At 45.4% G+C, this 26,403-nt stretch overlaps 1 protein-coding gene across 1 annotated transcript in view; it reads left to right on the top strand.

The window, feature by feature from the left end:
• LOC120915820 (carcinoembryonic antigen-related cell adhesion molecule 1-like) overlaps window positions 1-26,403 on the top strand; it is an 88,941-nt gene that overhangs the window by 44,620 nt on the left and 17,918 nt on the right. The window contains exons 3-6 of the mRNA XM_040326619.1: window positions 9,776-10,054; window positions 13,730-14,011; window positions 14,825-15,106; window positions 16,562-16,843. Coding sequence (XP_040182553.1) covers window positions 9,776-10,054; window positions 13,730-14,011; window positions 14,825-15,106; window positions 16,562-16,843 — 1,125 coding nt within the window. The remainder of the gene's footprint in view (window positions 1-9,775; window positions 10,055-13,729; window positions 14,012-14,824; window positions 15,107-16,561; window positions 16,844-26,403) is intronic.

The following is a 26,403-nucleotide window of genomic DNA, read 5'->3' as shown; positions in this document are numbered from 1 at the left end:
CCTCAGTACTCCAAACAGCTTCGCCATACCTCCTTCCCATGCTTCTGGAAACTTCTCCAAGGTTCCAGCAAGTAAGGGGAGGTACCAGAGGTGCTGCCTGATGAGTCATCCAGACTCCCTGAGGCACTCACCCTGACACATATTCAAAACACAGGCTTGACTGCCAGCCAAGCCTAACAATTTACCTACACTACAAAATACTTTTAGCAAACTAAACTAGATGGTGCTACACTCACGCCCCCCCCCCCCAGAGAGACCAGCCTGTGCCCATGGCTGGGAAAAATTGAGGAGACGCAGGGGGCACCCGTGACCTGGATGGGGTAAGGTGCGGGGCTGGAGGAGGGACGGGTGAGCGACGGGGGTTGTTTCTATGATCGTTTGCCGATTGACCAAGCAGTGGGGGGGGGGTTTGATCGAACAACTGACTGAACAGGGTGGGTGGTTTGTTTGCCACCCCCCAAAAATGGAGTAACAGCCACCACTGTGTAAGGGTATAAGCACTGTGAAGAATGGCCAGATGGGGAGAAAACAGACTGCCATTTTCCCTTTGTATTGGGGATCCAAAAGGGTGGCCACCCAACAATGGTCCCTCTTTTTTATACCCTCAATCCTTGTACTAATAGTTTAGCGTAAAAGAGCTCATTCACCACAAATGTCTTGCAGTAAAGGACCCCAGGTTTTTAGTATCCTCAAAGATCTCACCCTACTTGCGTACAACTCCTGGGGTTTGCAAGGTGTGAAATGCTCCCCCTCCCTTGAAGCCTGTCCTTTTTTCTCCTCCTCTGCCTAACAGGGACAAAGGTGGTAGGTAGAGTTGAGCGAACCCGAACTGTAAAGTTCGGGTTCGGTACGGACTTTGGGTTTTTCCCGAACCCGGACCTGAACCCGAATAATTGGAAAAAGTTTGGGTCCGGGATCGGAGTTCGGAAAAAAAAATGCGCGGAGGTCCCCGCAAATTCAATAACCAGACCCTTTAGGTCTGGTATGGATATTAAGGGGAACCCCGCCGTCAATTAAATAAAAAAATGATGTGAGGTTCCCCCTAAATATCCATAACCAGACCCTTCAGGTCTGGTATGGATATTAAGGGGAACCCCGCCGGCAATTTAAAAAAAAATGACGTGCGGTTCCCCCTAAATATCCATAACCAGACCCATTATCCGAGCACGTTGACCTGGCTGGCCGCAGAAAAGAGGGGGGGGCAGAGTGCGGCCCCCCCTCTCCTGAACCGCACCAGGCCACATGCCCTCAACATGGGGAGGATGTCCCCATGTTGATGGGGACAAGGGTCTCATCCCCACAACCCTTGCCCGGTGGTTGTGGGGGTATGCGGGCGGGAGGCTTATCAGAATCTGGAAGACCCCTTTAACAAAGGTGACCCCCAGATCCTGACCCCCCCTGTGTGAAATGGTAATGGGGTACACTGTACCCCTATCATTTCACGAAGGAAGTGTAAATTCTTGTAAAAAAAAACACACACACCGTAGAATAAAGTCCTTTATTAATAAAAAATAAAAAAACTCCAGCGGTGATAATCCACTCGTTCCCGGCTTCCTGCTCCAACTTTGTCCCGATCCAGCGACGAGTGCGGGTGATCTCCAGCGATGAGAAGATCCAGCGACGGGTGATCTCCGCTCCAGCGATGAGAAGATCCATCCATCCGGAGCGTAGCATCGCCGACCTCCTCTCATCGCTGGACACAGCCCAGCGAATGACGCGCTGAAGCTGTGACATTACTTATATAGAGGAGGCAGGGCCAACCGTCACGTGACCCCGCACCCTCTGACGTACCCTCTGCTACGTCACTGGGGAAGCCCAGGAAGAGGGAAGACTCTGGGCTTCCCCAGTGACGTAGCAGAGGGTACGTCAGAGGGTGCGGGGTCACGTGACGGGTGGCCCTGCCTCCCCTATATAAGTAATGTCACAGCTTCAGCGCGTCATTCGCTGGGCTGTGTACAGCGATGAGAGGAGGTCGGCGAAATGCTGCGCTCCGGATGGATGGATCTTCTCATTGCTGGAGCGGAGTTCACCCGTCGCTGGATCTTCTCATCGCTGGAGATCACCCACACTCGTCGCTGGATCGGGACAACGTTGGAGCAGGAAGCCAGGAACGAGTGGATTATCACCGCTGGAGTTTTTTTCTTTTTATGAATAAGGGACTTTATTCTACGGTGTGTGTGTTTTTTGTTTTTTTTACCAGAATTTACACTTCCTTCGTGAAATGGTAGGGGTACAGTGTACCCCATTACCATTTCACACAGGGGGGGGTCAGGATCTGGGGGTCCCCTTTGTTAAAGGGGTCTTCCAGATTCTGATAAGCCTCCCGCCAGCATACCCACACAACCACCGGGCAAGGGTAGTGGGGATGAGACCCTTGTCCCCATCAACATGGGGATATCCTCCCCATGTTGAGGGCATGTGGCCTGGTGCGGTTCAGGAGAGGGGGGGGCGCACTCTGTCCCCCCCTCTTTTCTGCGGCCAGGTCAACGTGCTCGGATAACGGGTCTGGTTATGGATATTTAGGGGGAACCGCACGTCATTTTTTTTTTTTTTTTAATTGACGGCAGGGTTCCCCTTAATATCCATACCAGACCTAAAGGGTCTGGTTATTGAATTGCGGGGACCTCCGCGCATTTTTTTTTCTAAAAGTCCGTGTCCCATTGACTACAATGGGGTTCGGGTTCGGGTTTCTGAACCCGAACTTTTTTTTTAAAGTTTGGGTTCGGACCCGAACCCGAACATCCAGGTGTCCGCTCAACTCTAGTGGTAGGCAAAGGATCCTGCTGGGTTTGAGACAGGACAAAGTCCTCCTGTTGCTGTGCCTCCAGTGATTGTTTCTGGAAGAAGCATGCTGTTCTTCCTCTCCCACACATTGCGTCCCCCCACCCCCAATTGCTGGCCCTTCCTGCAGCTGCAGGATCATCACTACCTCTTGCTGCCTCCTGCCTGATGTTCTCTACCTTTAAGGGCCTGGCACTCTCTTCATCATCCTTTTTTATTTTTAAACATTAAATCTAAACATGTAAATTGATTGAATTAATTATCACTACATTGGTACAAAAGACAATAGAAATACTTGTATTCCATTAGATGTGGAGATCCTGTTCTTTAAACAAAAAAATCACAGCCAGGAACAAAGTCAGTGAGACCCCTAGCCTTTTATATGTGTAAAATATTGGTCCAGTTTTTGTAAGCATATCTTTGGTCAAAATGTAAAATCCTTTTCTAAATTTTCAATTGTATTTAAAAAAATTCTTGTCTATTCCTATTATTCTGTTGACATTCGTAAACTTTGTGACGATCCCCACACATTTACTTCCTTGAATTCTGTGACAAGTAGACATGTGCAGAACAAAAAAAAAATTTGGAATTCGTTTTGTTTATTCGTATTCTAATCAATTAGAATTTTTGAATTCGGATCGATTCAAAAAGTTTTCATATCAATTTCCAATTTTAAAAGTTTTCCAATTTACAAAGAGAATAAAATAGAATAGAAAATAAAGAAACCAAATAGATTTTTTTTTTTATGTATAATAGAAAAGAATATAACAGAACATAAAACAATAGAATATAATAGAGTAAAACAGAACAAAATAGGATAGAAAATAAAATAATAGAATTAAATAGAAAGATTATAACCATCTTCTAAAATTTGAATTGATTCTATTTTAATTTTGGGAAATGGTTATATTCTTTCTAGTCTATTGTTTTTTAATTCTAATAGAATCAATTCAAATTTGAATAGAATATAAAATAACACAGTAGTATAAATTAATAGAATAGAATGAATATAACCATCTTTCTATGATAATCTATTATTTTCTATTCTATTCAAATTTAAATTTGATTCTATTTGCATTTCGGGAAATGGTTATATATATATATATATCTTTTTTTTTTTATGATATTCTTTTTCTATTTGTTTGTTATATTTTATTATTTTCTATTCAAATTTATTCTATTTGAAATTCAAATTTCAGAAGATGATTATATTCAGTTTTTTTTCTATACTATTCTGTTGTCTTCTAATCTATTCTTTTCAAATTGATTCTATTTGAATTTTGGGAAATGGTTATATTCTTTCTATTCTATTCTATTGTTTTTTGTATGTCTATTATTTTCTATTATAGTCTATTCTATTCTATTTTTCTATATTTTATTATTTTCTATTCTATTATTTTCTTCTGTATTCAGATTTATTCTATTTGAAATTAGAAAAAATAAAACCATCTTCTGATATTCTATTCTGTTTTTCTATGTGTTTCTATTATATTCTAGTCTATTCTGTTCTTTTATTTTCTATTCTATTTTGTTCTGTTTTACTTATATTATATTCTTTTATTCTCTGTTATTTGTTGTGAAGGATGTCAGTGTAAATCTCCCTGCTTGGTTCATGTGTCACAAGCTATTGACATGTTAATGACCCTTCCTCAGCCAGCTCCCTAGTTCAAATGGTAATTGATTTATTGTGTGTGGGAAGGAGACCGGCCTTACTGTTTACAATGATTAGATAAGGGGCTCATGTTAATTATTCTGATTGCTTCATTGTGGTCAGGCTGTTACACCTAGTAATTAACTCCAGTGATGTCTTTATCTAAAGAAACATGTCTGCATGGTCGGCTCCGACTTGTCTCCTATAATCTGTATGGGAAACCCCACTGTGTGAGGGGGGCGTTCCTAACAGGCTGTAACCACATATAAGCTGAGTTTTTGTGTCAATAAAGTGTCTTGTTCCAGCAGTAAGCTTGTCTCATGTGTGGCTTTCTGGGCGATTCCAGGGATATCCCTCCTCGTGGAATATTGGGGTGATTGTCGTTATGGGAAGAAGGGAACGTTGACGGGGATATCATACCGATACCGTCACAATTGGTTGGTAGCAGCGGGATTTTTCCCTTCTATTCCCCTTCACACCCGGATTCCAAGCAGACACTGGAAGAACTACTGGAAGTTCGTGGAAGGATCACTAGCAACAAAACCAAGCGGGTCATCATAGCAGAATTAATGGAGCTAGACCAGGAGGACGGGATTGCAGCAACGCCAGCAGTACAAGAGATGGAGACACCAGTGATTCAGGAGGAGGAATCGCCAGCCAACAAGCTAATGAGAGAGAAGCTAGCGTGGTTCGGCCCGAACCCAACGCCAGATGTGGTTCTGAAAGTGATGGACCTGTTAGCGGAGGAGGCTAAACAAATAAGGGACGCAGAACTACAGAAGGATAAAGAAATAAGGGACGCAGAACTACAGAAGGATAAACAAATAAGGGACGCAGAGCTACAGTTAAAACTGGCAGCAGTCCAACAAGCAGCCGCACCTTCTACGAACAGTGAGTACAGCACAGCAGACGCAAGGAAGATTCCGTTTAGCGCTTTTAAAGCTTTTGATGAAAAGGACTGTGAGATTGATAACTACCTGGCAGACTTTGAGCGACAATGTAACCTGCACCGAATTGCTAGAGGAGACTGGGTTGCAATATTGTCAGGCAAACTGTCAGGCAAAGCTTCTGATGCTTTCCGGACCGTGCCAGATCAGGATATCCATAGCTACGCCCGGGTTAAAGAAGCGCTCCTGGCTCGTTATGCAGTAACCCCAGAGTCCCACCGACAGAAGTTCAGGGACTCACGCAAAACCACGAAAGACTCTTACGCAGAATGGGCATGCCAGCTGTCCCTGTCGGCCTCTAACTGGGTTAACAGCAGCCAGGCCACCACCGCAGAGGACATTTTGCAACTAATGCTCCTGGAGCAATTTTACAATCACATCCAGACGGATGTCAAAGATTGGGTGAGAGATCGCAGGCCCATGACTCTACCAGAGGCCGCGAAGTTGGCGGATGAATATGCGGATACTCGCAAGACAAACCAGGTCACACCACGGGTACAACCTCCACAACCAACGGCGCCCTCACACCCACCAGCCGCTAGATACCAACCGCCTAACAGACCGATGACATCTAGCCCTCGCTACCCACGCCAGGAGGACAACGAACAACGCTGCTTCCGGTGCAAACAGTTGGGTCACTTCAAGCAGAATTGCCCCATGAACGACAACACCAGGTCAAATTGGTCTCAACCTGGGTACCGCCCACCAGCAGCAGCCCATTGTGTAGACTCGGCTTGGGATCTCCAGGAGCTGGGTCCGGAAGAACCATTGGGCACCCCTTACGAAGCCCTCATGGTACAATCTGTTATTACGGACAACAGGGAACACCATTGTCAGCTGGTCATGGGCGACCGCCATGAGCCCGAGGGGCCTTGGAGGGAGCTGGGCAGAAAGAGGCACCGCCAGCTACCCTCCAAGAAGAAGAGGTCCTGGAAGTCGTATAACCAGCGGACCTGGGAGGAGAAGAAGCGACTGGAGGAGATGGAATCGCAGCGGGCGCCCCAGATGCGGGCCGAGATGTTCGCCAAGGGCCCACCGGTGGCCCCTTACACCACCACCCAGTTCCTGATGATGAAGGACCACGTGGAGAGCCTGCAGGACATGAGCAAGCAGGATCTGATCCGTGAGTACATAGAGCTGGAGGAGTGCATAAGCCGCATGGAGGAGGAGAACAACCACCTGAGGTCACAGCGGGCTGACCCCCCCAGGCTCCATGAACTGGAGATGGAGCTGGAGAAGCTCAAAGAGGAGAACCGGCGGCTGCGGAGGGAGCAGGGGGTGGCTGACCTTATGGGGCTCTGAGTCCCCTCTCCCCCCCCCCCCCCCGGACTCTGAGCACCAGTGCTACAGCATTTCAACAAATATAACTTTTTCTTTTTATGAATCTCCTGTGATTGTCACTTCAGAGCCATAACCTGCCCCCTCCCATAGCGGGACACCTAGACGGCGGCGCACAGACCCATTCGCTGTCTTCACACTGACTTCTGGTGATATTGCAGATCGCACAAAGACTTGGGGACTGACCGGCGTGTGATCTGACGACCCGGTAGCATACCTGAGTCGGAAGCAGTTACCAATGGAGGTCAGTCACGCCAAACGGAGTTAACCTCGGACTAAAAGCTCTGAACCCGTCAACCCTACTGGACCAGGGAAGGTCCAACCGGGTTTGCCGGAGCAGGGAGAAAAAGGGGGGCCATTGTGAAGGATGTCAGTGTAAATCTCCCTGCTTGGTTCATGTGTCACAAGCTATTGACATGTTAATGACCCTTCCTCAGCCAGCTCCCTAGTTCAAATGGTAATTGATTTATTGTGTGTGGGAAGGAGACCGGCCTTACTGTTTACAATGATTAGATAAGGGGCTCATGTTAATTATTCTGATTGCTTCATTGTGGTCAGGCTGTTACACCTAGTAATTAACTCCAGTGATGTCTTTATCTAAAGAAACATGTCTGCATGGTCGGCTCCGACTTGTCTCCTATAATCTGTATGGGAAACCCCACTGTGTGAGGGGGGCGTTCCTAACAGGCTGTAACCACATATAAGCTGAGTTTTTGTGTCAATAAAGTGTCTTGTTCCAGCAGTAAGCTTGTCTCATGTGTGGCTTTCTGGGCGATTCCAGGGATATCCCTCCTCGTGGAATATTGGGGTGATTGTCGTTATGGGAAGAAGGGAACGTTGACGGGGATATCATACCGATACCGTCACATTTGTTATCTGTTGTTTTTTTTTCTATTCTATTCCTTAATTTTCTATTCTATTTTATTCTCCTTGGAAATTGGAAAAGGATTCAAAAACAATTCGAATTTCGTCCAAATCTGTTTTCGTTATTTCGGATTCGTTTAAAATCCATCCGAATTTCAATTCAGAATGAAACTAACTGCACATGTCTAGTGACACATATTCACTATTTCTGTGAGGAAGCACTGCAGTGTCACACTTTTCACAAAGCCTGCTATCAAAACTACAGAGGTGCTTGGAGGAGAAGTTGTTGGAGTAATTACAGGAATCACTGTTGCAGACAGCAAGGAACCATGGGGTATGTAGTACTTAGTAATCAAATGTAAACGACGGGGGGGGCTGCAAAGTATACAGGGAGCCCAGGGTAAATAGGCAGAAAGGTAGAACTCATCATGTGAAAGGAGAATTTTCAAGTAAGCCTATAATGATGGACTGCTACTGTTCTTTGGTCTGTTAGGCCCCGTACACACGATAGAATCCATCCGCTGAAAAATCTCAGCGGATCGGTTTCAGCGGATAGATCCCCTGGTGTGTACAATCCAGCGGATCTGTTTCCGCAGATTTTTATCCCCTGGGATGGATTTCAAGCGGATAAAAATTTGAAGACATGCTTTCAAATCTATCCGCTTGAATCCATCCCAACGGATTGATCCGCTGGTCTATACAGACTCACCGGATCAATCTGTCCGAAGGGATCCCCCGCATGCGTCGTAATGATTCGACGCATGCGTGGAATTCCTTATATGACAGCGTCGCCCTCGTCGCCGCGTCATCATCGCGGCGACGGCGCGACACGTCATCGCGAGGGGATTTCGGCGCGGATTTCGATCCTATGGTGAGTACACTCCATCGGATCCAAATCCGCTGAAATCCTCGAGAGGATTTATCCGCAGAAACGGTCAGCTGGACCGTATCCGCGGATAAATCCTCTCATGTGTACTAGGCCTTAGTAGCTGGGTTGCACAGCAGAAAGTGAGAACCGATCGCAGCCCATGACATCCCTGTCTTGACCGTGGCCATGCCACTTACCAGCCTGTGTGTCCTCTCCTGGGTCTCCCCGCCAATAATGTCATCCTATCAGCATGGCTGGGGGTGGTAGGAGCTGGAGATCTGGACAGAGAGCAGGATGTGGGTAATCACCCTCTTATTAAATGATACATTGGGTAGCTCCCATCTTCCATCCAGATCTGCAGCCCCCCCCCCTCCCCTGCCCTGCTGATAGGATGACATTGTGGGCGGGGCGGGAGACCCGGGTGAGGACACAATGTGCTCTTAAGAGCTTACAATCTAAATGCTAATGATTATTTTACATTCTGCCAAGTTCATCCTGTGTGGGTGTAATGATTGCTGGGAATGGCCTTTATAAATCCAGTTTCACTGTAGATCAGATGGCAGGCAATGCTACCCATTAACCCTTTGTACTCTCTATAATGCTATTACTATGATATGGATCTTCCCCCACACTGATACATAGTGGAAGGATCTGGCTCAGCCTGCCGTGGACTGTCCTGTTGCACGCTTTTTTAATGCCTCCATTGTAAAGAGAACCTTCCTCTCCTCCATTGATTCATATTCCATTCAGGCCGGCCAATCAGAGCATGCACACTTTGCATTCAGGCCGGCCAATTAGAGCACCCACACTTTGCATTCAAGTGGGCCTATCAGAGCGCGTGTATTTTGCATTCAGCCTGGTGAGTGAGAGCATGCACGCTTTGCATTCAGGTGGGCCAATCAGAGAGTGCGCACTTTGCATCCATGCCAGCCAATCAGAGCGTGTGTGCTTTGCAGTGCAGTCCCCTTTATATCACAGTGCCCCTTTACAGTAAGTAAAAGGGCACTGTGATAGAAAGGGGGGCTGTGATGTGAAGGGGAACTGAGGACACTGTTGGATTGAGTCCCTGAAAAAAATTGGCTTCTACAAAATCGGTCCCTGGAGCCAAAAAGGTTGGGACTACTACTATATTGGATTGTCAAAAGTAGCCATTGTATAGTTATTACAATGGTGATATTGTAAAATGAAAATGCTGTGATTATATTGATTATTATTCATTATTCATTCATTCAGTATAAAGCCTTCATGTCTTCCATTTAAAAGGCTCTTTCCAATGTTTCCAGTCTGAGGTTCTGCTATAACTTCACTTTTTTTCCCCATTTCCAGCTGTTCTCAGTTCTCCTGCCCTTCGTAGTAATGGCACATCTAACAGTCTCATCAGCGGCACTTATTTGTCTCTCTATTGTGAGGCCGATAGTCTGAATATCACAACTTACACCTTCTACCGTGATGGAAAGAACATCTGCTCTGAGCCCCATGTGACCTGCCAGGATTCCTACCTCTACTTCCAGCCAATCACAGGGAGTGACAGCGGAAACTTCACCTGCACCATCCAGAACCCTGTCAGCTCCAACACCAGCAACACCCTACATCTAAATGTATCAGGTACAATACTCATTCAAATATTTATCACAAAGTGGGCAGATCGGTACCCTTTTTTAGAGCCGACGGTCATCTCTCTTGGAAGGGAAGACCCCTCCTGCTGCCTTCCGCGGCTTTAACGGGATCTCCCATCCCACCGGGAGTCCCTGGATTGGCTATGATCAGCTCTGGCCTATGGTAACCCAGGAAGCGATGACCTGACATCAATTTTGGTCAACGGCACCATTTTCAAAAAACAAAAAAACACACCGATCTTTGAGTGATCAAATGCTTTTAGGTGGCAGAGGAGGGATTTAGGGGCAGATCCACATACATACACTGCGCCCGGCGCAGATGTAAGATACGCTACACCACTGTAACTTACCTGGCTTTGGTTTGAATCCTCAACGAATTTTCGCCGTAAGTTATGGCGGCGTAGTGTATCTCTCGCGGCGGAATTCAAATTGGGTGGGTAGGCGGCGTGTTTCATTGGGCGGGCATGCGTCGTCCGTAAAAACTCCCAGGGTGCATTGCTCCAAATGACGTCGCAAGGACGTCATTGCTTTCAACGTGAACGTAAATGGCGTCCAGCCCCATTCACGGACGACTTACGCAAACGTCGTAAAAATTTTAAAATTAGATGCGGGAACGACGGCCATACTTAACATTGAGTACGCCACCATATAGCAGCTTTAATTATACGCCAGAAAAAGCCGAACGGAAACGACGTAAAAAAATGCGACGGTCGGTCGTACGTTCGTGGATCGTCGGAAATAGCTAATTTGCATACTCAACGCGGATTACGACGTGAACGCCACATAGCGGACGCCGAAAAATTGCATCTAAGATCCGACGGCGTACAAAGACGTACGCCTGTCGGATCTAACACAGATGCCGTCGTATCTTGTTTTGTGGATACCAAAACAAAGATACGACGCGCAAAATTCGAAATTACGTGGCGTATCAAGAGATACGCTGCGTAATTTCTTTGAGGATTTCCCCCGTAGAGTCTTATCCACTTCACACCCAGGCCAATTCTGGCACTTCACTCCTACATGTTGAAATCATATTTTTTTTGCTAGAAAGTTACATAGAACCCCCAAACATTATGTATGTTTTTTTTAGCAGAGACCCTAGAGAATAAAATGACGGTCGTTGCAACTTTTTATCTTGCACGGTATTTACACAGCAATTTCTGAACACTTTTTTGGGAAAAAAATGTTTTTCACGCTTTAAAAAAAAAAAAAAAAAAGTTATCCCAATTTGTTTGCATAATGTGAAAGATGATGTTATGCTGAGTAAATGTATACCTAACATGTCACGCTTTAAAATTGCACACGCTCATGGAATGGCGCCAAACTTCGGTACTTAAAAATCCTCATAGGCGACGCTTTAAAACATTTTACTGGTTACATGTTTTGAGTTAGGCTGGATTCACATCTATGCATTTTTAGTGCTTTTTGCATTTTGCAGATTTGCACTACAGTCCATTTAACAGTTTTTTTTTATGGAACACATTCTGTAGTGCAAATCTACAAAATACAAAAAGCACTAAAACTGCATAGGTATGATTTAGCCTAACCGAGGAGGTCTAGGGCTAGAATTATTGCTCTCGCTCTAACGTTCGCGGAGATACCTCACATGTGTAGTTTGAACACCGTTTTCATATGTGGGTTGGACTTGCGTATGAGTTCGCTTCTGTCTATTGCTGTCACATTCCTTTTAAAGTGACAGTTTTAAAAAAAAAAAATTAAAGTGCCCCCTTCCCCCCATGCTCATGCGCTACGGCGAACGCACATGTTGGTCGGGCACGCACTGAAACATTGATCGTCCCACACATGTGAGGTTTTACCGCGAACATGAGATCATGGGCAGTAATTCTAGCAGCAGACCTCCTGTGTAAATCTAAAGTGGTAACTTGTAAAGGCTTTTAAATTGTCACCTATGGATAGAAAAATTTACTTTGTTTGTTGTGATTGCACAATTTTAAAGTGTGACATGTTTGGTATCTATTTACTCGGCGAAACATCATTTTTTTTATTTTACCAAAAATTTTGTTATGTATTGTGTTTTTTTGCATTAAAATTTAAAATAGTATATTTTTCTCATAAAATTGCTTTACAAAACTGCTGCGCAAATACCGTGTGACGTTAAAAATGGCAAAACCAACCAATTTATTCTTAAGGGCCTCTACTTGAAAAATGTATATAATGTTTCGGGGTTCTAAGAAAATTTCTAGCAAAAAATACTGATTGTACATGTAAACAAAAAGTGCCAGAAAAGGCCTGGTCTTCAAGTTTAACTATGAACAGAGAAGATGTATTTGAAGGAAAACACTGACAACTTTTCAGTGCTAGCTTATCTTGGGAACAAAGGCCCAGATTCACAAAAGAGATACGACGGCGTATCTCCTGATACGCCGTCGTATCTCTGTTTTAGGGTCTTCCTAACTATGCGACTGATTCATAGAATCTGTTACGCATAGTTAGCCCTACGATCCGACAGGTGTAATTGAATTACACTGTCCGATCTTTGGATGCAATACCTCGGCCGCCGCTGGGGGGAGATTGCGTCGTAAACCAGCGTCGGGTATGCAAATTAGTAGTTACGGCGATCCACAACGGTTTTTCGCGTTCGCTACGTCGCTGCTAGTCTAGTTTCCCGTCGCAAAGTTAGTCGTCGTTTTAGCTGCCCTAACTTTACACAGCCCACATATGTGCTGTATAAAGTATGGCCGTCGTTCCCGCGTCGAAATTTAAAATGTTTTTGTTCTTGCGTAAGACGTCCGGGAATACGAAAGTACGCTACGCATGTCGCCGTTCGAAAAAATGACGTCACTTCGCACAAAGCACGGCGGGAATTTCGAAACGGATCATGCGCAGTAGGTCCGGCGCGAGAGCACGCCTAATTTAAATGGCACACGCCCCTTTGAATTACGCGGGCTTACGCCGGAGGCCGCCAGTGTAAGTTTTCATGCAAGTGCTTTGTGAATCAGGCACTTGCGATGAAAACTTGCGGCGGTGGAACGTATCTACGATACGTTACGCCGCCGCGATTCTACGTAAATCTGGGCCAAAGCAACCAACCAAGGTTATTAAACCTGTCTGGATAATACTTTTTCCTGTGAATGGCCGACTGAGGGTCTATGGCAAGCATAGAGAACAGCAAGCAGATCTGGGTCCATTTTTTTCAGGCAGATATGAGCAAACTGCAATAGAGAAAGCAAATTAAAACTAAAACTAAAACACGTCATGAGTTGACCATAGTTAGCCTTTAACATTTTACTTATCTAATCTCTTATTTACATATGCAAAGAATATTCCCCTGCTAATGCAATACCAATCCAATGTCACCTCTCAAAGCAGCTTTATTTGAGTTGCGAGAATAATTGTAAATGGACCATTACTTTGGAACAAGAACATCTGCCAGGTTCATCTCTTTTATTTCCCAGCTATCTGGTTGGATAGGTCGTGACTGACATTTACATAATATGGGGGGTATGAAATTGCACCTTTTTGTCCAAAAGGGAATGGAAAGTTTTTTTCCACATTACTCAGTTCACACACTTGCGGAGTGGAGTTTTTCATATATACTGTATCAGTGAGCATCATGCTGTAAAATAAAAATAATTATATAAAAAAAAAGTAAAAGAAAATGAATATCTGTATGATATAATTAAACTAGTTCATTGTTTGACAGTTCCGGTCTCTGATGTGAAGTTAGCCAGCAATGCCACAGGACTGGTCTGGCCGGTAATAGATGTGGTGTCTCTGACCTGTTCAGCTCATGGTACACGTGTCACTTACTCCTGGAGCCTTCAGGGGGCACCACTGCCCCAGAAGCCCCAATACTACCTCAGAGCAAACAACACAGTCCTCACAATCTTCCCCATCACTGCTAATGACAATGGAACCTTCACCTGCACAGCCTCCAACTGGATAAACAACGAGACCAGCAATGGAGTGATCTTCAATCTGGCTTGTGAGTATTGAAAGCTTCCATAGAACTTATAACTGGAAGATTAAGATTGCTTTGGGTATCGGGGAGGGGGGGGGGGGGGGCGGCGACCTTCTGGTCCACCAGATATTTCTATGGTAAACATCCGGGGCTGGCGGATCCCTTCTCCGAATTCAACGGTTGGAGTGGTGGGTTGGTAGAAGAACTGGAGGGCGGCGGGAGGGAAGGACGTCCCCTCTCTCTGCCCATAAGAATGATCAAGTGGCAGAACAGCCGCTATGATCATTCTTACAGTGCATAGAATCCCCGGCTAAAAAAGCTGATATCTGAATGATGCCTGTAGCTGCAGGCATCATTCAGATATCCCTGCACAAAGTCAAGGATATCCTATTATGTACCTTGGGCGGAAGTGGTTATAGACCCCAGATCTCTCCATAAAGAGTACCTGTCACTGCCTATTGCTGTCACATTCCTTTTAAAGTGACAGTTTAAAAATAAAAAACAATAAAGTGCCCCCTCCCCCCCATGCTCATGCGCTACGGCGAACGCACATGTTGGTCAGGCACGCACTGAAACATTGATCGTCCCACACATGTGAGGTTTTACCGCGAACATGAGATGGGGGGGGTAAGAAATTGCACCTTTTTGTCCAAAATCATAAAGGGAATGGAAAGTTTTTTCCACATTACTCAGTTCACACACTTGCGAAATGGAGTTTTTCATATATACTTTGTCAGTGAGCATCATGCTGTAAAAAAAAAATAATTATATTAAAAAAACAAGTAAAAGAAAATGAATATCTGTATGATATAATGTAACTAGTTCATTGTTTGACAGTTCCGGTCTCTGATGTGAAGTTAGCCAGCAATGCCACAGGACTGGTCTGGCTGGGAATAGATGTGGTGTCTCTGACCTGTTCAGCTCATGGTACAGGTGTCACTTACTCCTGGAGCCTTCAGGGGGCACCACTGTCCCAGAAGCCCCAATACTACCTCAGTGCAAACAACACAGTCCTCACAATCTTCCCCATCACTGCGAATGACAATGGAACCTTCACCTGCACAGCCTCCAACTGGATAAACAACGAGACCAGCAATGGAGTGACCTTCAATCTGGCTTGTGAGTATTGAAAGCTTCCATAGAACTTATAACTGGAAGATTAAGATTGCTTTGGGTATCAGGGGGGGGGGGGGGGCAGCGACCATCTGGTCCACCAGATATTTCTATGGTAAACAAACATCCGGGGCTGGCGGATCCGTTCTCTGAATTCAACGGTTCGAGTGGTGGGTTGTGTGAAGGACTTTTATGCAATTGCCTATATGCTTCAGTTTAATTCTCTCTGTGAAGGACTTTTATGCAATTGCCTATATGCTTCAGTTTAATTCTCTCCCTGCTATTTTAATGTCTGTGTGTTATGTGTAGAAGGTGATTTCATGGGGACCCGAATTACTCATTCCTCTGCATAACAGACTGTTGAAATGTTAATGTCCCATCCCCAGCCAGCTCTCTATTCTAAATGGTAATTGATCTATTGTGTGTGTGAAGAAGACCTATGTTTACCCTTAAGAGATGTGTATTGTATCGTCAGGCTAAATGATTAGATAATTGGCTCATGTTAATTATTCTGATTGCTTCGTTGTAGTAATTAACTTCACTGATGTCATTATCTAAAGAAATGTGCCTTGTCAGGGTCGGCTCCAAAGTGTCTACCTATAATCTGTATGGGAGCCCAGTGTGTGGAAAGGGGGTGGAGATTTCATTGTTCTTTGATTGATGATTAGCTTGTAAACTGTATATAACTAGCAGCATGCTGCCATTAAAGTGTGTCTCTTCCAGCATTAAGCTTTGGCTCATGTATGGGTTATTCGGCGATCCCAGGGATATTCCTCCTCGTGGAATATTGGGTGATTTTCTTTTATGGGAAGAAGGGAATGCTTGACGGGGATATTTTCTACTACCGTCACAGGTTAGTAGAAGCACTGGAGGGCGGCGGGAGGGAAGGACGTCCCCTCTCTCTGCCCATAAGAATGATCAGGTGGCAGAACAGCCGCTATGATCATTCTTACAGTGCATAGAATCCCTGGCTAAAAAAGTTGCTATCTGAATGATGCCTGTAGCTGCAGGCATCATTCAGATATCCCTGCACAAAGTCAAGGATATCCTATTATGTACCTTGGGCGGAAGTGGTTATAGACCCCAGATCTCTCCATAAAGAGTATCTGTCACTGCCTATTGCTGTCACATTCCTTTTAAAGTGACAGTTTAAAAAGAATAAATAAAGTGCCCCCTTCCCCCCATGCTCATGCGCTACGGCGAACGCACATGTTGGTCGGGCACGCACTGAAACATTGATCGTCCCACACATGTGAGGTTTTACCGCGAACATGAGATGGGGGGTAAGAAATTGCACCTTTTTGTCCAAAATCATAAAGGGAATGGGAAGTTTTTTCCACATTACTCAGTTCACACACTTGCGAAATGGAGTTTTTCATATATACTGTGTCAGTGAGCGTCATGCTGTAAAAAAAAATGAATATCTGTATGATATAATGTAACTAGTTCATTGTTTTACAGTTCCGGTCTCTGATGTGAAGTTAGCCAGCAATGCCACAGGACTGGTCTGGCTGGGAAAAGATGTGGTGTCTCTGACCTGTTCAGCTCATGGTACAGGTGTCACTTACTCCTGGAGCCTTCAGGGGGCACCACTGTCCCAGAAGCCCCAATACTACCTCAGTGCAAACAACACAATCCTCACAATCTTCCCCATCACTGCGAATGACAATGGAACCTTCACCTGCACAGCCTCCAACTGGATAAACAACGAGACCAGCAATGGAGTGACCTTCAATCTGGCTTGTGAGTATTGAAGTCTTCCATAGAACTTATAACTATGTCTACTTGATATTTTTTTCATATGCATCATTAATCGGTATCTTTCATACCGGGGGAATGGATTCCATAGCCATTTGTTAGAAATTCACCCTCTATTTGTTGTTTTTACCATATCACTAAAAGTGAACAAACCTAAAATTTTGGGTTGTTACCAGAACAGGATCAGAGGGGAACATTTTCAGTGGCGACATGAATTCTGGAAAGTCACTTTGGAGGTATTTCCTCTCACTTCCTGTTTTTAGGCTATGGGACATGACGTCATGGGAAATCTCCCCAATGGGACACAGACAGGACAAACTCTCCCTTACTCTACCCTACTAAAAAAAAAATATGTTTTGCCTTTAGTTCTACTTTTAGTTATGTGTTCATAAAATATTTTAAGACACCTGTTATGAGAGAAACGATGCTGACCTCACCTTTCTAAAAATGCTAATTCTTGGGATGTCATGCTGATAATCTGATTTCCTGCATCCAGAAAAAATAATGTAAATAAAGAACTTCTGACTCTGTAGAGTGATCACAGACTTGCTCTAGGTCGGTGACTCAGAGAGTATTAAAACATTAAGGTACAGGGGCGGCCCATCCCTTAAGGGAGCACGGGCGCCACCTCCCCTATCCATTGATGTCCCCCTTATCCATGCATCCGGCCCCTTTCAGGACGCCGGATGCATGGATTCCAATGGGAGGGGTGGGTGTTTTTTTACATTTCATTCTATTGCGTAGTCACATAGCAAAAAAGTTTTTCTCTTTCCTACTTTTACTATCATATTATAATAAGTGAGTAAATAACATTGTTTTATAACACCCGACACTTATTTTTATGATGACAAAAAGAGGAATGTTGTAAAAAAAAAATTGCCTCCAAGATTATCCAAAAGTGACTAGCCTCTTAATAGTAGCATAATTTGGTTAATGAGGATATTCAACAAATGGGGATAACTAAAGAAAGTGGGATGAAAGTTCCATAAGGAATATTTTTAGATGTGGATGGTATAACAAGATAATTGGAGATAAGGAAAGCCTATAACAGGAGAAGTTGGAACAAGAAGCAGTGTACAGACTACTCGGTTCGGTAAGATCCCAGATTGGGGTTGAGATAAATGGGGAGACGGTGTATGGGAGAAGGGAACAGAAAAGTTTCAAGCCTAAGTTTAGTTCAAAAATTAGTGGAGGTGGCGGACCTTTCATCCATCCATCCATCCATCCACCATTTATGGATCACTTCTCATTGATGGAAGCCTAAAAGTACAGCAGCTATGAATGGAGGAGAGGGTGAATACATACCTCCCAACTTTCTGAGATGGGAATGAGGGACACCTATCAGCAAAAGTATGTAGGCATAGGACACACCCCTTGTCACGCCCCCTTAAAGGAGAAGTGTACAAAAAAATAAGATTGGTTACACCCACAAGTGCTTTTTTTACCACTACTATTTCTTTATATTGCCTTTTGGAATTTACAAATGCAGCAATTTAGAAATGAGATGAAAGGTTTAGCACTGGGAAACACTTTTTGAAAGATAAAAAGTGCATTTTATATACATCTGTATAGATCAGACCAAAATGAGGGACAAATGAGGAGAATGAGGGACAGAGGGACATTGCTCCGAATCAGGGACAGTCCCTCAAAATCAGGGACAGTTGGGAGGTATGTGAATAGGGCAGGCATAGTTGCCACTCTAACGAGTGGCTGTTACAGATCCAATGATTGTATCAACAACACCCATAGCACTGGAAGATTAAGATTGCTTTGGTTATCGGGGGGGGGGGGCAGGAGACTTTGAATTTCATCTAAGAGACCAGCCACCCTTTTTGAGACGTTAATGGCCCTAGTGATTGAGTGTAAACAATCACCATGTGTTATCAACACCTTTTTGATTTTATTGTGTTGCTAAGAAAAATATATAGGCCCCCGATTCACATACATCGGCGCATATTCGATACGCTACGCCGGCATAAATATACGCTACGCCGACGCAGCGCAGAGAGGCAAGCACAGTATTCACAAAGCACTCGCTCCCACTTGCTGCCAAATCTATGCTGGGTTTTGAAAGTGCAAGTCCTCGTAAGTGGAAGTGGGCGTGAGCCATGCAAATGAGGCGTGACCCCAAATGATGGGCCGAGCGCCATAAAGATACGAATAACGAACGGCGCATGCGCCGTCCCGTGGATGCATCCCAGTGCGCATGCTCAGAATCACGTCGGAACTACTCCCTAAGATACAACGGTTCACTGCCCATGACGTGAACGTAACCTACGCCCAGCCCTATTCACGTACTACGTAAACTACGACGGCTGTGTTCCCTGGTCCATACGTTTGCATGAGTTGCGCTTCATATATGGGGAATAACTTTACGCCGGGCGTACGACTTGCGTAAACCGTGTATATTATGCGCCAGGCGCAAGTACGTTTGTGAATCGACGTATCTCCCTCATTTCCATATGAGCACCACCTACGTCCAGCGTAAATATGCGCCCATGATACGCCGGTGTAGGAAAGTTACGTCGGTCGGATGAAGCCTATTTTCAGGCGTATCTTGGTTTCAAAGTCCGGCGCAGAGATACGACGGCGCATATTTACACTTACATGGCGTATCTGTAGATACGTCGGCGTAAGTGCTTTGTGAATCCGGGCCTAAGTATTTGGATAAATATATACATGTAGACATAAATAATGGTTGATGCACAAGAAAGTTAACCCAGCATGGCAAAAACTCTTTTAGTGATAGGTCCCGGACTCCCATGTGGAATGGTGAAGTCCAGGGGCCAACACCCAATGCGTTTCAGAATCTAAATAAATACGTACCTGTCTGGCGCTCGGCACATCATTTGCATGGGGTCACGCCTCATTTGCATGCGTTCACGCACACTTCCACCTACGCCGGCCTGCGCCTTCGAAACTCACGCCATGCTGGCATAGCGTTGGGAGCACTGGCTTGCTGAATGCAATCCTTGTGTCTCCGCACTACGTTGGCGTGGAGTACGGTGTTTGCGCTACGGCAGCGTAATGTGCGCCTTGCTCTCTGTGAATCTGGGCCTATATATATATATATATATATATAGGCTCATATGGTACAAATATTCAATACACATGATTAATTAATCATTACAAAACACTTATTAAAATCATCATATAGGCAAATATAATAGGAAGAAAAATCTTCATGGATAATTCATACATCCAACATAAACAATGCATAAATATAGGCTTACTTGAAACCAGGCTTGTCTTGGCATTTATGGATCAAAACTCGACGCACGTTTCATGGCTCATGCCAATCATCAGGTGTACAAATGCTCTGGAATTAAATCAATAAATTAGAAATATAGGATACCTTTTACATGGAGAAAATCTCTCGAAGATCTATAACTCACAGTACGGCCCAGTGGTAGCACCCAAATCATGTCCAAGGGGATGCGGGGGACAGGGATGATGATCTCCCCCGGGGCTGAGACGAGGAGTCCATCCAAACCAGAGAGAGCAGCCAGGCACGGACTGAGCAACCATGTCACAACCATGTGTATCTGATAGTGTTTGATAGTCCACACTGCTCTGGGAACAATGGGCCAGATTCACGAATAATTGCGGCGGCGTAACGTATCGTAGATACGTTAAACCGCCCCATGTTTTCATCGCAAGTGCCTGATTCACCAAGCACTTGCGATGAAAACCTACGCCGGCGGCCTCTGGCGTAAGGTGGGCCAATTTAAATGGGCGTGTGCCATTTAAATTAGGCGCGCTCCCGCGCCGGACCTACCGCGCATGCTCCGTTTCCGAACTCCCGCCGTGCTTTGCGCGTCGCGACGTCATTTTTTCGAACGGCGACGCGCGTAGCGTAATTCCGTATTCCCGGACGGCTTACGCAAACGACGCTATTTTTTAAATTTCGACGCGGGAACGACGGCCATACTTTAGACAGCAATACGCTTGCTGACTAAAGTTAGGGCACCAAAAAAAAAATCTAACTTTGTGATGGGAAACTAGACTAGCGGCGACGTAGCGAACGTGAAAAACCATCAGGAATCGCCATAACTCCTAATTTGCATACCCGACGCTGGTTTACAACGCGAACTCCCCCGAGCGGCGGCCGCGGTATTGCATCTTAAGATCCAACAGTGTAAAACAATTACACCTGTCGGATCTTCTGCCTATCTATGCGTAACTGATTCTATGAATCAGTCGCATAGATAGAAACAGAGATACGACGGCGTATCAGCAGATACACCGTCGTATTTCTTTTGTGAATCTGGCCCAATGAGATCATGTGAATTAGATATCCTCTTAATGAGTATATCCATGCTCAAGAGGGTTAAGGCAAAGAAGCTGGAAAATAATCGTGGCCACACAAAATATTGACGCTTTGGCCCCAATTTGGACATTTTCATTTAGGGGTGTACTCACTTTTGTTACCAGTGGTTTAGACATTAATGGCTTGGCCCATGATTTGTTTTATATTTTTTAAATAAAAACCGGTTGCACTATGGAGCTGTTTTTCTATTTTATGTTCCATCTATGAGACTGCTTGGAGAAGATTTGCCTGTGTAAAAGTACTGGAGGACGCATCATATGTTAGCAGACATCAAAACTGCACAAGCGAGTTTGACTTTCTTTTTAGTTAAAGAAGTCAAATCGCTTTGGTAAGCGCATTTAATTATCTGCACTTTTGGGTGTCGTTTTGCGTATTTGGTGGAAGAAAATTATCTGAAGCACCTTTGTCCTTGAGAGGATTGCATGTTTGTTTCTTGGACTATTTAGAAGATTCACATCTGTGTATACTACTGGCTCACTGCGAGTATAGGATTACATGGACAATATCAATATCACATAATTTTTGGATTAACAAATTTTTTCTGATATATGGTTTTGGGAGCACTTCACTCTTTGATTAGAGTCTCTTTTGTGAATTTTTTCTTTTTATTCTCTATATTGACCTTACCAATCTCTTCTGGATTTTGCTACTAGGTCAATCTATTTTGAGATTTATATCTATCACATAGGTTTTGTAATTGCTCAACTAGTAATGTATTACTATTTATTCACAATATTTTTATATAGTAATTTATATAATTTTGGTATCTAGGAATAGGTTTAATATATTCCTACCACATCAGCGCCCCCTACCAATCACCACTCGTATTTCTCAGCATTGAGGACACCATTGATCAGGCAACATTGAGGACCATAGAGATAGTGGTCAGCTTAGGCCCCATGCACACGAGAAGCAATTACAAACACCTCTAAACTCACGTTTTCAAAGGCAAAAAACGGCGTTTAAAATGCCCGTTTTTGCCACGAATTGCGCAGCGTTTTGCCGCAATTGGCGGCGTTTTACCGCGTTTGCGGCTGTCAGCGCTTATCTCAAAGACATTGTAGACCCTCCCAAAGTTTAAAACGCAAAAATAAAACGCTTCTGAACCCAAAATTTTGCATCTGAAAAAACGGACATAAACCCAACTGCTTTAAAACGCCAAAAAACGTGATTGTGTGCATGGACACATAGGATAACATTAAATGTGTTCAGGGGCAGTTGAAAAAAATGCCCAAATGCCTCTGAACTCGAGTTTAGCAGCGTCTCGTGTGCATGGGGCCTAAGGAAACTTAATGCAGCAGATGAAAGGCAATTCATGCTTTCTTCCCTTCAACATCAGAAGATGTCCAGCAGTGCCATCAGCACAGAAATGGCGGAACCCAGGTACACCCATCTACTGTCCAAAGAAGTCTGGCCAGATGTGCTCTTCATGGAAGAATTGTAACCACAAAACATCCTTTCAACATGGAAAGAAGGCTAAGTGACTCAGCTATGAATGAAAACATATAGACTTGGGTGCATAAAAACGGCACCAGGTGCTCGGGACTGATGAGTTTAGACCTTGGGGGGTCCAAAGAACTTCAAGTTGGTGGGGCCCCTCAACATAGAAATGTAATTATATGAAAAATGAAAACGTGAACTGAAATTAATGATAACCTGCATTTGTTCTAAAACATGTAAGTAAAGCTCTGAGTTAAGTCTTTGCCAAGACAAGAAAGGAAGGTCGGGCCTCTACTTTCTGACAACTTTCTCCTACACTTTGCTATGAGATCGGGGAGTGTAAGGCCCCGTACACACGACCGGATCTGTCCGCTGGGATTTATCCACGGATCAGTCCCAGCGGACAGATCCGGTCGTGTGTAGGCCCGAGTGGACATTTTCCAGCGGATAAAAATCCAGCCGACGGATTTCCAGCGGATAAAAATTTCTTAGCATGCTAAGAAATCTATCCGCTGGAATCCTGTCCTTCGGACTTACAGTAGGTGTTTGTGATATTGTGCATTTAGCACGACAGCGTCGCGCTGATACTCGGCGACAGGGTGCCGAGATCTCGCCGACATCTCACACTCACTGGAATAGTGACAGCACATCCCAGCAAGCGCGTCATAGAAGCGACGGGAGATCCGACTTGGATTCCCGCCAATTCTACACGTGTGCGGCGTTTGCTATGAATCCTGAGGGGGAAGTCCCCGCCGGATTTTAAATAAAAATCCGGCATGGGTCCCCCCCTCAGGAGCATACCGGGCCCTTAGGTCTGTTATGGGTTGTAAGGAGAGCCCCCCTACGCCGAAAAAAACGGCGTAGGGGGTCCCCCTACGATCCATACCAGACCCGTATCCAAAGCACGCTACCCGGCCAGCCAGGAAGGGAGTGGGGACGAGCGAGCGCCCCCCCCCCCTCCTGAGCCGTACCAGGCTGCATGCCCTCAACATGGGGGGGTTGGGTGCTCTGGGGCAGGGGGGCGCACTGCGGCCCCCCACCTCAGAGCACCCTGTCCCCATGTTGATGAGGACAGGGCCCCTTCCCGACAACCCTGGCCGTTGGTTGTCGGGGTATGCGGGCGGGAGGCTTATCGGAATCTGGGAGCCCCCTTTAATAAGGGGGCCCCCAGATACCGGCCCCCCACCCTAAGTGAATGAGTATGGGGTACATCGTACCCCTACCCATTCACCTGCAAGAAAAGTGGTAAAAACACAAATAAACCACACAGTGTATTAAAATATTTTATTAGTCTGCTCCGGAGGCCGCCCCCTGTCTTCTTTATTAGCTCTTTTACCAGGGGGGGCTTCTTCTTTGACGTCTTCGGGTGGGTGGGGGCCGCCGTCTGGTTCTCTTCCACCGCCGGGGGGGGTGGCTTTTAAAAAAGCCCCCACCCCCCCGGCGGGTTTCCTCCGGCGTCTTCGGCGGGGCTCTTCTTCTTCCGCTATCCCGACGGGTCTTCTCCGCTATCCGGGGGGTCTCGCCGCTCTCCGCTGTTGACTCGTCGCACCCCGGTTCTTCGTCTCGCAGTCCGGTCCCTTCTTCCGTGCTGTACGTCTTCTTCCGTGCTGTGAGTTCTTCTTCCGCGCTGTGACGTCATGTTCTTCACTTCTCTTCTTCTCCCGATGTTGACTCGCCGGTCCTCCTCGCTGAAATGACGGATGCGCGCCTTGCATCGGACCTATATAGGCCTCACAGTCCCATCATGCTCTGTACCTACCCATGTGATACCTACCCACGTGGGTAGGTATCGATTCACTACTCATTCACTTAGGGTGGGGGGCCGGTATCTGGGGGCCCCCTTATTAAAGGGGGCTCCCAGATTCCGATAAGCCTCCCGCCCGCATACCCCGACAACCAACGGCCAGGGTTGTCGGGAAGGGGCCCTGTCCTCATCAACATGGGGACAGGGTGCTCTGAGGTGGGGGGGCCGCAGTGCGCCCCCCTGCCCCAGAGCACCCAACCCCCCCATGTTGAGGGCATGCAGCCTGGTACGGCTCAGGAGGGGGGGGGGGGGGGCGCTCGCTCGTCCCCACTCCCTTCCTGGCTGGCCGGGTAGCGTGCTTTGGATACGGGTCTGGTATGGATCGTAGGGGGACCCCCTACGCCGTTTTTTCCGGCGTAGGGGGGCTCTCCTTACAACCCATAACAGACCTAAGGGCCCGGTATGCTCCTGAGGGGGGGGACCCATGCCGGATTTTTATTTAAAATCCGGCGGGGACTTCCCCCTCAGGATTCATAGCAAACGCCGCACACGTGTAGAATTGGCGGGAATCCAAGTCGGATCTCCCGTCGCTTCTATGACGGCTCTGTCTCCATCGCGGCAAGCCAGCTCGGCGCTGGCTCCCGCGATGGGGCTCGTAGGTGCTCAATCTCGCCGAGAAAGAGAGCGAGATTGACACAAAATCGGGTTCACCTACTGTATCTGGTCGTCTGTACAGACTCACCGGATAAGTCCGCCCGATAATGCTTGTATATGTTTGAGGGGGGGGGGGTGCAGTTTGGCATGTTCGCTCTGGGCTCTAGATGACCTTGTCCCGGACTGCTCACATCTTTAATATATAGAATGAATGTAAGAAAAGGGGGGGGAAACGGTTTCAAGCTCCCCCTTTTCTCATGGGATTGCAGCAGGACAGGCAGTTTCTAGTTCCCCTATCTCTGGGGGAGTCAGGCAGTTTAGCCAGTCACCTGGAGCTCACGTGTACTCAGGAGTGGGTGCACGTGAGTTTTCCCGGTCTTTTTTGAGGAGAGTAGGGCTAGCTAGTTTTAGCCAGTTTTATCAGGCTGAGTTTAGGGCTATATAAGGCAGGCTAGAATAGGGCTTTTCAATTCGCCTCAGAAGACGGGAGCTGTGGTGTTCCCCTCCTTCCCTCCCTTTGTTATGTATTAGTCGCGTGCTGCTATTATGTGGTGTGTGTCACTTTTGGTTAATATACTGTATATGTATATAGTTATGTATATATTGCAAAAGGGGACTAATCTGTTTAACGTTTTAATATATTGATTGGGTGTTTATTCTTTTAATGAATTATACAGCCTGAGGCGTAGTGACTGGGTTGTCTGTAATGTGTTTTTCAATGGTTATTTGAATAAATAAAGTGTTTTTTATAAAACCAATAATAAAGCAGCCGCGGCCGTGAAACTCCATTTAAGGTGTTCTGGTATTTATTATTTATATAGTTATTTATTTATTTATTATTATAGTATTTATTATTAAATATTTATTCAATGTAATGTTCCTGCTTGCTATCCCATAGGGAATATTTAGGGAATGTCAGATTAACTGCATTTTTAAACATTCACATGCAGGTGTATCTTTCAGCTGTATGTGTTTTTTAAATAATGGTGATTTTAAGTAAGTAATTTAAATAAATATAACATGATGGCATTCACAGTTTGACTCATTATTGTCAAGTGTAATAGTTCAACCTAAAGCAAGCATTTGTGTTTTTGTATAAACCGTACCCGTAGACATAAGAAGCTGGCTATGCCGTCACAATCTAAGTGACCCTTGGGATTGCCAACTCAGTGAATTTCCATATCCATCCTCAAGAGTGGTCCACCATAGATGTGATTAGCCAGTCCATAAGACAGATAAGGAAAACATTAATGGTCTCTGCCACCCATCATATTGTTAAATCTCAAGACTATTTAAGGGAGGAACCCCCTCTATTATTGGTGCAATTGAGATAAAACAAGGCCCATTGTTGGGGTCAGTGGGGCACAGTAACTGTAA

This window comes from Rana temporaria, chromosome 10, assembly GCF_905171775.1.
Source record: "Rana temporaria chromosome 10, aRanTem1.1, whole genome shotgun sequence".
NCBI classification, from domain to species: Eukaryota; Metazoa; Chordata; class Amphibia; order Anura; family Ranidae; genus Rana; species Rana temporaria.
The sequence above is the reverse complement of the archived record's forward strand: the minus strand, read 5'-3'. Positions and strand labels throughout refer to the sequence as shown.